This window comes from Protopterus annectens, chromosome 8.part0 (genome assembly GCF_019279795.1).
Source record: "Protopterus annectens isolate FY-2018-M chromosome 8.part0, PAN1.0, whole genome shotgun sequence".
Classification (NCBI taxonomy): Eukaryota; Metazoa; Chordata; order Ceratodontiformes; family Protopteridae; genus Protopterus; species Protopterus annectens.
In genome coordinates this window covers 69,222,419-69,238,567 of record NC_056741.1, presented here as the reverse complement: position 1 = coordinate 69,238,567, position 16,149 = coordinate 69,222,419, and the positions used below count along the sequence as shown (strand labels likewise).

At 37.4% G+C, this 16,149-nt stretch overlaps 1 protein-coding gene across 2 annotated transcripts in view; it reads left to right on the top strand.

The window, feature by feature from the left end:
* Positions 1–16,149, top strand: part of PTPN6 (protein tyrosine phosphatase non-receptor type 6) — a 1,172,112-nt gene that overhangs the window by 617,627 nt on the left and 538,336 nt on the right. For both annotated transcript variants that reach the window (XM_044079623.1, XM_044079624.1), the window contains exon 3: positions 7,623–7,817. In XM_044079623.1, coding sequence (XP_043935558.1) covers positions 7,623–7,817 — 195 coding nt within the window. The remainder of the gene's footprint in view (positions 1–7,622; positions 7,818–16,149) is intronic.

Genomic DNA, 16,149 nt, shown 5'->3' with positions numbered 1-16,149 from the left:
GCTAATACACTAGTAACACAAGGAAAGGAAAGGAATTTTATCATGTAATTCAAGCTATTCAAACTTCTATACAGTTTTCATATGCAATTATATAACAACACATTTTTGTAAATCTCTCCCACCAGGTTTTCTTTGGCAATGAGGGGCGTGGTCTTTAGTTAATAACAATCTGTTCATTGTCATTGTTGCAAGATAAAATTCCGTCTTCTGTTGTGGGATCACAGAATCAATATTCTTATCAAATCCAAGCAGAAACATGCAGAGACTCTCTGATTTTCGACACCTAATGCATCATAAATTATATCATTTATCCTCACCCAGTAGTTATAGGTTTGCTGCCACTCCCACCTCCAAGGACTATGTTGTCATTGTCATTATCACACGGCTCCAGCATTCGGCTCTATTTATAAACCATATTTTATATGACTGAAGTCGTGTACATTACATTGTCTCTAAGTGCTATATAAATCAGGTTACCTAAAAAAATTTCAACAATAACTTTTCTGCTCACTTTTTACTGAAAGTATGATTTCAAAATGCTGAGTTGAAAAACTTATAAACCCAACAAATCTTTTTTGCAGGGGGCAAGCCCCTACCTCAAAATTATGAATACCAACTCTATGGTCACACTAAACTTAAGAAAAGGGGGAAAACACAAAAAGTGTACTGCCGACTTGCATGGAATGAAACTGAGTGTGATAAAATACCCCCACAGTAATGACTTGCAATGGCAGAGTCAACGAAGACTTGCAGGTGTCCCGTATAAATCGTCCTTAGCTGATTACATTGTCCAATCAGGTCTATATTAGAACACTGAAATCTTAAAACTTTGAATGTCGACCCCTATTCAGTGAACACTTAAAATACTGAACATGCAGAACAGCAATTTCTTTCCCAGGGAAAAAATTTGCTGTTCCAAAACACATACACACAACACAAGCACACCAAAAAAACAGCAATCCACACACATACACTTAAAATCCTACATGCAACCCTACACTAAACTGTACATACAGTACTATCTATCCACTTACCTTAACCCAAACCCTAACCCTAAGGTCCATCACTATCGCACACTCATCTCACCTGTGCCCTAACCCTAACTCACCTACCCCGCCCTAACCCTAATGTCCACACAATCGCACACTTACCTGAACCCAACCTGTAACTTTACACCACAGTGCTGAAAATAGTGAAGCGACAGAAGCGGCAAAACAAATTCTTTCCCTAGAAAAAAATTTGGTGTTCTGCAGCTTCGCTATTTTCAGCATTCGCTGAATAAGGGTCGATATTAGAACATTCAAAGTTTCAAGACTTCAGTGTTCTAATATAGACCCGTCCAATCTGACTTTCAAATAGATATCTGATATTATTTATTCACATTTTTTCTTTTGCTGCTTCTACTAATTCCTCATTTGGAAAAAAGTTATACATTTTAATAAATTTCTGATTTTCTCTTTTCCATTTTATGTGAATATACTGTCTCATTATTTCTAACTGCTGCCTAGTAGTTATACTTATGACTTTTTCACCAAGACAGTATTTGTACACGGTCACCTGTGATCAGACTACCACTCTGGTAAATATATATAAATAAAATATAAAATAAATATAAAGTTATAATTTCCAGTAACAAAAGTTATCCCAGAATGACAGACATCTGTATATGGTCAAGAATGACCGACATCTGTATATGGTCAAATGCTTCTAATTAACAATTGAAACATTTTGGCATAGTTAATCAACTGGCCTGGAAAAATAATTTCATGAGCTAGATTATTATTTGTATCTTCTAACAGAACCTAAACGTGCACCTTCGAACAGCCAGGACATAAGTAGTTCACCATAGGTGACATCAGCTGCAAGGGAAGGGATAACCATGGAACTGGAATTCTTTCATATATTATCTTAGCTCATGGCAACTGGAAATCCAGTCCCTATTAAATTATGACTACTCATATGCAGATGTAAATATTCAAGTTACGTATGTAAATCTGATTGCAATAACAGTACAGTTTCTATGTGAATTAGTATATAGAGGCACTGTTAACTGCTTAAAATAATGAGTTAATTTGACATATAGGTCCAACTGGACTTATGACATATTTTGATTAAGTAAGGGTTGTAAAAGAATTTTCATCATATTTTGGGAACACCAGCCATCCAAAATAATTCTGTGAACTTGCATTTCATAATCTGAATGGGGCAGTCATTATATACACCCATTACATGAAACCTGGGAAGTAATTATCAACAGCAAATAGGTTATTATGATGTTTGTATAAATTTCAAAGTTTGTAGAGATATGTATTTTTGTATTATATTGTATCTAAATTTACATTATGATACACTCACCCAGCCTGGGCTTGTAAATGGCCCACTGTAATCAGTATCTTGATTCACCTAGCTGTTTTACTGCTAGTATCAAATGCCTTAGATTGATCCAGGTAGGCAGTGTGCAGTTATTGTTTGCAGGTGAGCCATGCCATTGCTTCAGACACCCTCTTACAGAAATTCATGAGATTCAGTAGAGAGGACCTAAACTTTAAAGAGACAAATTGACCTATAGAATCTACTAGATGTGGTCTGTACTAGTATCAGGTTGTTAAGGCCTGGAACTCCTTCCCTTTATCTATCAGGTCAATACCCTCCCTCCCATCCTTCAAAACCATTCTGGAAGATGTTCTAGCCAAAATCTGCCTCTATTTTTCCTCACCCCCATGATAACCTATATCCCTGTGTACGAACAGCTCCCTATTCATACCTCATACCACGTTCCTATGTACGAACAGCTCCCTATTCATACCTCATACTACGTTCCTATGTACGAACAGCTCCCTATTCATACCTCATACCACATTCCTATGTACGAACAGCTCCCTATTCATACCTTATACCACGTTCCTATGTACAAACAGCTCCCTATTCATACCTCATACCACGTTCCTATGTACGAACAGCTCCCTATTCATACCCCATACCACGTTCCTATGTACGAACAGCTCCCTATTCATACCTCATACCACGTTCCTATGTACGAACAGCTCCCTATTCATACCTCATACCACATTCCTATGTACGAACAGCTCCCTATTCATACCTCATACCACGTTCCTATGTACGAACAGCTCCCTATTCATACCTCATACCACGTTCCTATGTACGAACAGCTCCCTATTCATACCTCATACCACGTTCCTATGTACGAACAGCTCCCTATTCATACCTCATACCACATTCCTATGTACGAACAGCTCCCTATTCATACCTCATACCACGTTCCTATGTACGAACAGCTCCCTATTCATACCTCATACCACGTTCCTATGTATGTACAGCTCCCTATTCATACCTCATGCCACGTTCCTATGTATGAACAGCTCCCTATTCATACCTCATATCGCGTTCCTATGTACGAACAGCTCCCTATTCATACCTCATCACCCCCAGGATAACCTATATCCCCATGTATGAACAGCTCCCTATTCATACCTCATCACCCCCAGGATAACCTATATCCCGTGTACGAACAGCTCCCTATTCATACCTCATCACCCCCAGGGTAACCTATATCTCCATGTACGAACAGCTCCCTATTCATACCTCATCACCCCCAGGATAACCTATATCCCGATGTACGAACAGCTCCCTATTCATACCTCATCACCCCCAGGATAACCTATATCCCGATGTACGAACAGCTCCCTATTCATACCTCATGCCACGTTCCTATGTACGAACAGCTCCCTATTCATACCTCATACCACGTTCCTATGTACGAACAGCTCCCTATTCATACCTCATACCACGTTCCTATGTACGAACAGCTCCCTATTCATACCTCATACCGCGTTCCTATGTACGAACAGCTCCCTATTCATACCTCATACCACATTCCTATGTACGAACAGCTCCCTATTCATACCTCATGCCACGTTGCTCCCTTTCTTCACTCACTTCCGTACTTCACTCAGTTTCTTTTCTCTGACTCTTTATCCACATTTGTCATAACCATGTTTTTTTTTTTTAATAATTTCATGTTTTTTTTAATATTTTCATATTGGAATTTCTTTTTGTATTAAACTAACTTACCTTTTACTTCTTTAAACTAGCATTTCTCTAAACATTAAATCTTTGTCATATAAGTGCGTTTATATCACGTTATCAAAAGATGAAAACAGTGAATGCTATTTCATCAGCCCCAAAACATCTAAACATGAAAATATCGAACATTCAGAACAGCGAATTTTTTCCCATGGAAAAAATTTGCTGCTCCCAAACACATACACACAACACAAGCACATCAAGCAAACAGCAACCACATGCATGCACTTAAATTCCTACATCTAACGCTACACTAAACTAAACATTCACTACTATCTACCCACTTACCTTAATGGAAACCCTAGCCCTAAGGTCAGTCACTATCGCACCCTCACCTAACCTGTGCCTTAACCCTAACTCACTTAAACCACCCCTAACCCTAAAGTCTGTCTCTATCGCACACATGCCTAACCGGCACCCTAACCCTAACTCACTTAGCCCATCCCTAACCCTAACATACAAACAATCGTACACTTACCTGAACCCAACCCGTAACTTTCCACCACAGTGCTAAGAATAACGAAGCCACAGAAACAGCCAACCGAATTCTTTCCTGAGGAAAGGTATTCACTGTTCTGCAGCTTCGCTATTATTAGCATTTGCTGAATAGTATTCAATATCAGAACATTCAAAGTTTTATATTTCGATGTTCTGATATAGACCCATATAAGTTTAATCTATTCTTAACCATTGTTTTCATACTGTGTCTAATTTGGTATAATTATTTAAATCGTAGATTTTTTTGTAATATTTCTAAAGACTGTAAAATTATTGTTCTTAAAATGTTTTTGTATTACTTTGAAGCTTTTCTCCCTGAGTCTGCACTGAAAATGGACACCTTCCCTGTTGGAGTTTCCCAGTAATCAAATGTCGGTAAATAAATAATAAACAATAATTTTTTTCTAAAATAGGGTGGTGAATAAATACAGTTAAGTGCTTCAGTGTTGTTATGAGTGATTCAGCTGATACATTCAAAAAAGTGTGGCATAGATATCACAAAATGAGAGATTGAGAGGGGTCAATTGCTGAGTATCAAAAACAACATGTCCTGCAGTCAGTGCAAACGACTAAGGCTTTGAGCTACTAATGGGCTGATTCCTGTAGTTAAGGGGTCAGGGTTTCATTCTTTCCATCTCTGATTGGCTACTGCATGACTCTCAGTGAGCAAGTCACTTAACCAAACAGTACTCTATGGGTGTTTCTGAAAATGGACATTTCTATCCAGTAGGCTACCTGGACAAAATAAAAAAGCACCAGTTGGGCAAAACAATCAGATATTTGATTTTCATCCGGTATTTCATGTATGCCAGTCTATCTGTGCCCTTCTATGTAAAAGAAACAGATAGCATTATAGTGACAGAATGGAAATATTCCACACATAACCAACATCTGTTATATGCTGAAATATTCCATACATAACCAACATCTGTTATATGCTTAAATATTCCATACGTAACTAACATCTGTTATATGCTGAAATATTTCATGTATAACTTACCTCTGAAATATTCTATACATAACTGACATCTGTTTCATAACTAAGATCTGTTATATGCTGAAATATTTCATATGTAACCTCCTCTGAAATATTCTATACATAACCGACATCTGTTATATGCTGAAATATTCTGTACATAACCATCTGTTATATGCTGAAATATTCCATGCATAGCTTACCTCTAAGAGAAGCTTCTGAGAAACTAAGATGGTGGTGCCATGATGGCAGCGTCCTCTCCGGCTCCTGTTGCACAATTATGTTTTTGTTGTTTTATTTACCATATTGTCGAGTTGTAGAGTTGTTTGTCTGGTTGGGTGTGTGTCCGGTGTCAACGGTTGTGTCTGTGATGTCTGTGGCATCCTGATGTTTAGTTTTTCCTTACCTTTGGAGCTTGGAACTTGGACCATGAAGCAGGGCCTTCAGTGCGAGTTGGTGCGTTGGGTGCAGATGCGGAAGCAGAATTTTCCAGTGTGAAATTCGAAATAGGATTATATCTTGTTGGGTTGAAGGAATCCAGAATGGAGGTGAGATGGAAATATAGACATTTTTGGAGTTTTGCTGGTGATAGAGTGCCTGGTAAATTGTGAGGACAAGATAGTGGTGCGGTCATGACTGTTAGGGCCTGTGGTTGGCTGCAGAAGTACATTGGTGGATCAGTTTATGGATTGTTGGTTTCTGGTGTGGAGATGTGGCACCTTGTAGTTCCTTGATGGACATGAGGAATGTTTCTGGTGTTGAATGGAATTCAGGGATGTGGCAGCTGATGTTTCTGTACCTGCAGTTGGACTTGAGTTGTAGTAGGTGCTGGAGTTGGATTACAGCAGTTGTAGCTTTTAGCACCGTCGGTTGGCTCATACTGTTGTTTTGTTGTTTTTTTTTATGTATAAAGATTTTCATGTTAAATTTTGTTGTTGCTGATAAATGTTGAGCCTGGAGGAATGAAATTTCATTCAGCTGTGCACTTGTGGATGCAAGCTGTTGAATGACAATAAAGTGAATCTTGACTCTTGAATCTTAAATCTTGAAACCTCTGAAATATTCCATACTTAACCAAAGTCGGTTATATGCTGAAATATTCCACCCATAGCCTATCTATGAAATATTCCATACTTAACCAAACTCGTTATATGCTGAAATATTCCATACATAACCAGCCTCTGTTATATGCTGAAATGTTCCATATATAACCTACATCTGTTACGTGCTGAAATATTCCATACATAACCAACCTCTGTTATTTGCTGAAATGCTCCATATATAACCTACATCTGTTACATGCTGAAATATTCCACACATATACTACCTCTGTTATATGCTGAAATATTCCGTATATAACTTACAGCTGTCACATGTTGTTTTACACCATCTGTGATCTGTTGGATGTCATTTGCACAACTGACATAATGTCACACATTGTGTCTGCATTTACTTAGTTTGCATACTGTGTGTATTACACAATACGGTGTACTAGATCTGTGACACATTTTATCATTTACACAGCTTCCGCCGTTGCATGCTGTTTGTCAATCAGAGCTCAGTGAGTTGTAGGCTATCTTTTACCACAGTTCACACCCACTGATGTGATATTGTTCAAGAATCTAATAACTTGTAATATGTTACTGCTTAGGTAACCCACACATTGTCTTTGCTGCTGAGGTCACCTTATGTCTACTAAGTACATCTCAAAGTGATAACTGTATGATTTTAGCTTAATGTTGAGACATTGTTCTTCATTTAATGCACAGGTTGTTACATGCTGTTATGTACATGACCTTCACATAACTTATGAGTGTTTACTTATGTGTACATTACTTATTTATTTAGTACATTTTAGTGATTGGGAAAGTCAGTCAGGAGTGTGCTTGTATTCAGTGCTGACCTGAGGAAAGGAGCTGTATAAGAGTGAAGTTTACATTTGTTGTTACTGTAGCTCACTGGCTGTTCTGTATCATTACTATTTTTGTATCTGACACAATAGTTGTGAAAATCTTCCAATTTTTTCTTTTTCTTATCTTTGAAGGTTGACTGACTCAGTGACGCACATACGGATCCAGAACACAGGGGATTATTATGATCTGTATGGAGGAGAGAAATTTGCAACCCTCTCAGAATTAGTAGAATACTATACCACCCAACATGGGACTCTACAGGACAAAGATGGAACCCTCATTCAACTGAAGTACCCCCTAAACTGTTCCGATCCTACATCTGAAAGGTAAGATGGTGCTTGGATTGAACGAAGACGGTTTTCATAGCCCTTCTTCGAAAACCTGACATCCAATTTTGTACTGGTTTGCACTACGGTAGAAAAAGCCCCGGGAAGTATCAATCTGAAAAAAAAACAGGCATCAACTACATGTGATTTGCAAAGTTTTGCTTAACACAACACATACACTTCAGATATAGACAGTTAGAATTTGTTACCAGGAAAAAAAGTTCATTGATTTGAAGTGTCTGTCTTGCCAAGTTGCTAATGACTGTTTTTTTTACTTTTGATTCAGTGTCTTTCACAAAACTGGGCTTCATGTGACCCAACTTGATATACCCAACAGCCCAAATTTCAATTTGCTATGATAAGGAAATTCTCTTTATTCTGTGGGATTTGGGTAGTTGTGAGACAATGCATTCATTTTGGGGGCGCATGACATCTCTGCTTGCATAGAAGACTGGGAAAGGCAACACCCCCATAGAAATCCACGCTGTGATTTTTTTCTGTGTTTGTTGATTGTCATTTTGAGACACATTCTTCAACAAAATGTCACTTATGAAACACAGTTGTGAAAGATTAACATGCAACTTTTCTGCTGTCCTTTGAGGCGTTATCTATGTTTGTAATGCAGTAATTTATGCATGTGTGTATGTATGCATGCATAAAGGTGTGTAAATGTGCATTTATGCATTTAGTAGTGTTTGCTAATGGTAAAAGTCTGATTAAGCAGCACCCAGTCCTGTAGAGGCCTATCTACTTTAATGAAGTTTACATATTGTACAATCATTACAAGCACTTAACTAAAAGTGCTTGCAGTATATGTTCTCACAAAGAGCAAGCAGAATAAATAAACATGCTAGGCAGGTAGTGGGACAGGAGATCAGATATACTATTTTTAATATAAACATTTAAATGCACATGTGCGCGCCGCGCACACACACACACACACACACACACACACACACACACACACACACACACACGTACACATGCATGCACATAAACACACAGACACAGAGACACACACAGACATACACGCACATGCATGGACATAAACACACACATGCACACACACACGTACACATGAATGCACATAAACACACAGACACAGACACACACACACATGCACACACACATGTACACACACACACACACACACACACACACACACACACACACACACACACACACACACACACACATGTACACATGCATGCACATGAACACACAGACACACACATGCACGCACACACATAAACACACACATGCACACAACAATATAAACAAGGTGCTGGACCACAAAGGGAAATTCTACCTTGAAACTCCAAAAATATCTTTTTATTAGATATTCATATTTTGTGTTACATTAATGTATCAGTAATTTGTAAATGCTTCTCATTATATTTTAATGTGCTATGTGATAAAATGGTCAACCCGGGCTCTTCTGTCTTGATCTAATCATGTTTCACAGCTCATCTTTTAATTTCCCAGAATCCTTTTCAAGGCCCATTTATATAACTCTTGAGCATAAGATGTTCTTTTCTCACTGTTTGCATAAAACAACGGTATTGTGAGTCAGAAACGTATCACCATGTCTGGAGCCCATGTTTTATTTTCCCTGAATTGCTGTGCACATAATTAAACTGCTACTAACCCTTCCAGAGTTACTTTAAAGCCTCAGGAAAAACAAACTATTGTGTCAAATGGGTACTATAGGAGGTTTGCCTGTACTTGACAGAACTTTTAGGGCACATGCAAGCTGCTTGGGTATTATCTTTTGCCTTCAGTATAAATCTATGTGTCTAACCCTATATTTTGTAGAAACAGAAATATACTTTGTCTGCTCAAAGCTATTTTCTTTGTATGACTCATGTGTTTCTCTCCCTCTCCTAGGCGAACACTTCCCTAAAGCATTTATATAAAACAACTGCAGCCTTCAGTTCTGAAATGTGTTATGTTCTGTTTTATTTTTATGTAGACAAAATGCCTTCTTATATTACAAATTCCCTTTCCCATTGTTTTATTGATCCCCCTTTTGTTAATTATAATACACTGATTTAAGCCACAATCTCTGAATACGACAAATTGGTACTTTGTGATCTGAATCCACTTCAGCTTTTGTTACAAATACAAAAATCATTTTGGCTAAGATATGGAAAAGAAGCCACAAGATTAAATTACTATTGTCAACACTTTTGGAATAAAGCCACTCCGCTGAATGTTGTGGCGACTGGTGAACTGCTATTGTGCAACCTCACATTCAGGAAGGACACACTAAACCTGTGCTTTTTGCAATCCCGTTTATTCCATTCCTTGGTTGATAGATCTCTACTAAACAGGGTGTACAGTTATTTTATTCTGTTGTCACCACAGAGCTGTATCCATGTGTCATAGTGAAAATTACAGGTTACCTTCATTCTGTCACAAATGACTGAATATTATCACTTCAAAGATCTAGCGCACGATAAACGATAGATGCCTTATCCATGTTCTTCATATAAAGATTTTTCCAACAATTAGCTTTTTGGGATAACAATTTCACTGTAGCTGTTTATAGTTCTTCAGTAAAAGCAGCAAGCCAGTTTCAGGGTGGAACATTGCAGTAGTAATCTACACTGAAAATGATAAAATTTCTACTGTCTAGGCTGGGTCATGCAGAGTAAAACAGATTCCTTTCTGAAGTAATATGAGGGAGACCACTGGAAATATAAAAAATGAAAAGGTGCTTAAGGCCTTTTGAACACTGGGTACCATCTAAGTGGTATTACAGGGATATGCATACATATCTGCTGACCTCATCAGATCCAAACATAGTAAAAGTTCTGAAACATGAGGAGAGGGAATCTATGATGCCCTCTCTACTTAGATTAGCAGACGCATTCTGATGCCAATCATGAATGGAAATCAAACCAAAAGTAGATAAATATCAGACGACTGAATATGCCAGAAAAAAAAAAAAAGAAAGTAAGTAAGACTATAAGGAATCTGATGACAATGAAAGAAACGTGGAAAAGCCATAAATACAGAAGCATGTGTGTAAAGATTTCCTGGAACAACCTCACGTTGATCAGGATTTGCCGCAGGAATGGTTAATGAGAGGTGAGTTGAAACCAAAAGATAAAATGATAATACTGGCAGCCCAGGGCATTGGACTATATACACATTGGTTTATTAAGTCCATTGAACATGTGTGATGAAAAAAATTGGGAACAGTCACGTCTTCTTGCTGAGTGTTATGTATTCATGACAGAGGGCCTGTAATAATGAAAACAGTCACTTTTCCAATGCGTGAAAGGTTTCTGTGATAACCTGGTCAACACTGATGCTTTATTTGTCCATGTCACTACAGTTGAGTGCAGCTCTTGCATAGATAAGTACTTGTTCATAAAATCATTTATTTTGGAAGTTTAAACTACTTTTCTACAGGTTTTGCACATATGTCTGTTCATTTGATATAGATGTGAAAAGCACTCAGTGTGCATTAATCATACTGACGCTGATAGGTACAGCATTGATCTGAATGTCATAATCAGGTCCATAAATATCTGCACTTCAAATCAGTTATCACAGAAGCTCTAATTTCTTTCTTGAGGTGAGGATGCACTCAGAATTTGGAAAATGCATTATTTAGAAACTAACAGGGTAAAAACTTAACAAGAATATTTTCTATATAATGAAACACAGGAGACCAAGTCCTCTGATTAATTGATTTGATTGACTAATGGCTTGGTTGATTGTTTAATTTTTTGATTGATTGATTGACTGATTGTCATGAACTGACTCTGCTTTGTAAACTCTTATCACTCTTGAAAAATATTGAAACAAATGGGTTGGTGGGCTGTTTTGCAGACCTTTTCCTCCATAACCCAACACAACTACAAATCCATGATGCTACACTGTAACACATTAAGTTGCTTAAAGAGCAATTATTAACATAAACAATAAACTTGCAGTGTGATGGGAATCAGACTCATAAGACAGTTAGAAAAGCATAATGTTACATTGTAAAACATTAAGCACATAAACAGTAATCATATTGTTACATAAACAGAAACATTTGCAGTGATATTAGTGGGTAACAAACATTTTGTACTTTACATAAACAGGAAAGACGAGTGTTGCTGATATTTGTAGATTGTTTCTCTTTATAGATGTGCACTAGGAATGTGCAGTTTGTTTTAGTTTTAATATGTAGAGGTTGAATTTTTTCAGGTTATGTGTGAACTAGTAACTGAGTAGAAGAATGTAAGTGGTGTATTAGATATGTTTGTTACATTTATTGCAATTGTACTTGCTGAGTTAGTTTAATTTGCTGTTGCTGTTTAGAATGATTTTATTTAATAACATCTGTCTTTACTGGCAGTTATATTTTATTTTTGGGATAAAATGTTAATGTTCAATTCTTTAGTCAATGTAATAATAATATATTTATCTATTTGCTTTTCGTGTGTAAGGCTATTTATTACTCTCAATTTTTGGCATATGAAAACACACTTTATTTTCTGTATTTAACAGTGACATTTCTAAATTTAGAAGAAAACATTTCAATAGCTGAATGCTTCTCACTGTTTTTTTTTTAACAAACTCTTCCTCTTTCTGGTTTTCTATCTACAACACATTCTTGTGGGCCAGGAAGTTCTGCATTGCAATACTCTGACCATATAGGTAAATTGAAACCACTGACAAACACTTCATTAATTTGGTGGGTGGTTTAGTCAGACCTGAAAGTTTAAGTTTGAAATTCAGCTAAGTGCTACAGTTCTAGCTTTCATAGTGAAACAGGTGATCTAGTTATTGTAAAAGGATATGACAAGCATTCAGAAAGAACACAGTCACAAGTGTTAACTCCTGTGACAAAAAGTCACTTAACATAGGTTCATAGATTCATAGGTGTTTACTAGGCTGACCACTACAAGGGACCTTTTAAGCCTAGCCATGCATCACAAATCTCTGACAAGTTCTGATACCCTTGATAAGTGTAACCATAACATATTGTTACCTAATAAGACTTTTAAGTTTTTAAAATGCATAAACTAGAACATGCATCATTAATACCTGGGTAACAATAGGCATTCAAACATATTTGCCAAGATATGGTAAAAAGAGGAGGAGTGTGGAGTATAGGTTGCTTTGTACTGTCTCTCATTGGACTGGATTTGATCACATGATGTATGTGTAAGATTTTTAAATGTGTTGTCTGCATTTTTTCTTGTATCTGATGAAGTTCAAGCTATTTGACCAAACAAAAAGTGTTTCATTCAATAAATATCGAGTTGGACTGTTACCTTTGTTTGCTTTTTTGTTTTCTTGCTTAGTTTGTTTGGTTTTAGTAGTTTCTACGTAATGAAACAATAGGTAACGTTCCTGAGTTACTGTGGTTAATTATATGCACATGTTCCAGACATCATTAAAGATCAGCAAGGCCCAGTAATTATGCAGCTGAATACTATAACGTGTCTCTCTCTCTATCTTAGAGTATGTAACTTTCATGTACCTTCAAATACTTAAGTTATACACAAGTTCTATTAGGTTTGCCTGAAGCCACTTAGAACTTGAGTTTGTAAAATATTTCAGAAATATCAGACCAAAAATCCATTCACCAGCTGGAACTTCTGTGTCTAAATAAGGTCAGCACCGTGATAGGCAATGTGTTCGTATGATGCAGGAAAACTATCATGATATACAGGCATGTCGACATAGCTTACTGTATAGATTTATCTGGTTTTGAGATTCCTGCAATCTAGCATGGACAATGTTTTAGAGTCATGCACTCTGCATCGCAGTTCAGAGGCAAAATTTACATTTACGGACAAAGCATATGCAGACAAGTAGTGTGACTTCTTAACATTGGAAGTCAACAAATGCTTCAGAATGAAACAAATATCAGATTCAAAGTACATCTAACAGTGCAGGAGTATAAATAACACATAAAACTGTTTTGTGGGGATCTTCACTCCCATGTAAGGTTTTATCAACTTCAATTCACATGTCAGGGAGTTATTTCCATTTACATACCATCAAATGGAAAATAACTGTAGGATGAAAGTCTTCTGGTGCACTTACTCTAAATGGATTCCAGAGATATAGCATGTCATGCGTAGTGTATTGCAGAACAAGTAATTGTATTGTATTACTGACTATATATATATATATATATATATATATATATATATATATATATATATATATATATATATGAGTGTGTGTGTGTGTACTGTCTCTCATAGTGAAGTTTTTAAATCTTAATTCCACAATTCTCCTGGCCTTTTCTTCGATTGCTTGAGCATGGATCTTAAACTTAAGATTGTTACTTGTCATGGTGACTAAATCCTTATACTGATTCAGTTCTTTTAAATTAGAATTACCTATACATATATCAATCTTGAATGATGGTTTACCAAAGAATAATAGTCCTGATTTATCCTGATTAATAAATGAATCATGCTTATTTATCCAAATGTGTGCTGTGTTAAGAAAATGATTACATTTTTAGTACCACTAGTTTTAGTTATGTATACCCTTAGTTTAATATCATCTGCATACTTCATATTCCAGAGGGTGAATAAGTGCTGAATATTTGCTGGTCAATAATATGATCACATGTATATTAATATGGGTCAAGTTCAGAAAAGTTACTACAAGGTGAACATAAGGTGCACACTTCATGGTAACATTTCCATATTCAGAAATAGCCATGCTTCCATGCTTTTGCACAAAGACATGGCACTGTGACACTCTGTCTCCATAGCTGACTAACCATGTACCCTCCCTGGTACTGCCTGCAGTAAGGCATTTACTCAGCCAAATGATCCTGCTCAAATTAGCATGGCCACTTCTGGCCGCTCATAGTAATGAACATGACCAAAAACCTGTGTTTGACCGTAGTGGTACTTGCTCAGGAGTTCAGTGGCCAGGTAGTGTTAGGAGTGTTTATGTCAGTATATGTGAGGGGCTACATGTGAGTGTATGTGTGAGTGAGTGTCTATCTAGGAGGTCACAGTAGGAGCATTAGTGAAAGGATAGGCTAGTTGTTTTTTTGTGAGGGAGTAAATGGTTGAGTGTGTCTGTGATTGTCTCTGGATGCAGAGATATATGTGTGTGTGTGTGTGTGTGTGTGTGTGTGTGTGTGTGTGTGTGTGTGTGTGTGTGTGTGTGTGTGTGTGTGTGTGTGTGTGTGTGTGTGTGTGTGTGTATGTCTGTCTGTGTGTTTTGTGTGCTTATGTGTGTCTGTGTGTGTATGTGTGTCTGTGTGTGTATGTATGTGTGTGTATGTTTGTATATCTGTGTCTGTCTGTGTGCGTGTATGTATGTGTGTGTGTGTGTGTGTGTGTGTGTGTGTGTGTGTGTGTGTGTGTGTGTGTGTGTGTGTGTGTGTGTGTGTGCATATCTGTGTGTGCATGATATGTATTTCTGTGTGTGTGTGTGTGTGTGTGTGTGTGTGTGTGTGTGTGTGTGTGTATATGTGTGCATGTCTGTGTGTGCATGTATGTATGTCTGTGTGCGTGTATGTGTGTGTATGTCTGTGTCTATGTGCATGTATGTGTGTATGTATGTATGTCTGTATGTATATGTATGTATGTGTGTGTGTGTGTATGTGTGTATGTGTGTGTGTGTGTGTGTGTGTGTGTGTGTGTGTGTGTGTGTGTGTGTATGTGTGTGTGTTGTGTGTGTGTGTGTGTGTGTGTGTGTGTGTGTGTGTGTGTGTGTGTGTGTGTGTGTGTGTATGTATGTGTGTGTGTGTGTGTGTGTGTGTGTGTGTGTGTGTGTGTGTGTGTGTGTGTGTGTGTGTGTGTGTGTGTGTGTGTGTGTGTGTGCATGTCTGTTTGTGTCTGTGGGGTGTGAGGATATCATACCAACACTGATTTATACAGGAGAACCACATGACATCAGGGGTAACTCTTATAACTCTGCACCTTAAATTGAGGGCACTTTATAAAGACATGGGTTATGGGGTAAACCATTAGCCACCAGGGATTAGATTTCACATCATGATTTAACAGCACTATACCTAACTATCCCTCCCCTTCCTGCCCCACTAGCCACTACAATTCCACTTCTTGCCTATTGTCACAACCACCTTACTAATCTGTCAATCTTGTCAACACCACTTCCTCTATACCACTGTCTCTACCTACTGTATCTGACCATATTTTACTCCATGTATTATTTTCTAATATCTTCTACACATTCCTTATTCTATCTCCACCTCTTACCACTCCAATCTCTCTGACCCACTCCTATGTTCACCAACTTCTCACTCATACAATATATATCCAACTATTGCATCTTTTACTATCTCCCCTAATCTCTTTACTACCTCTATCTCAAGTCTATATAA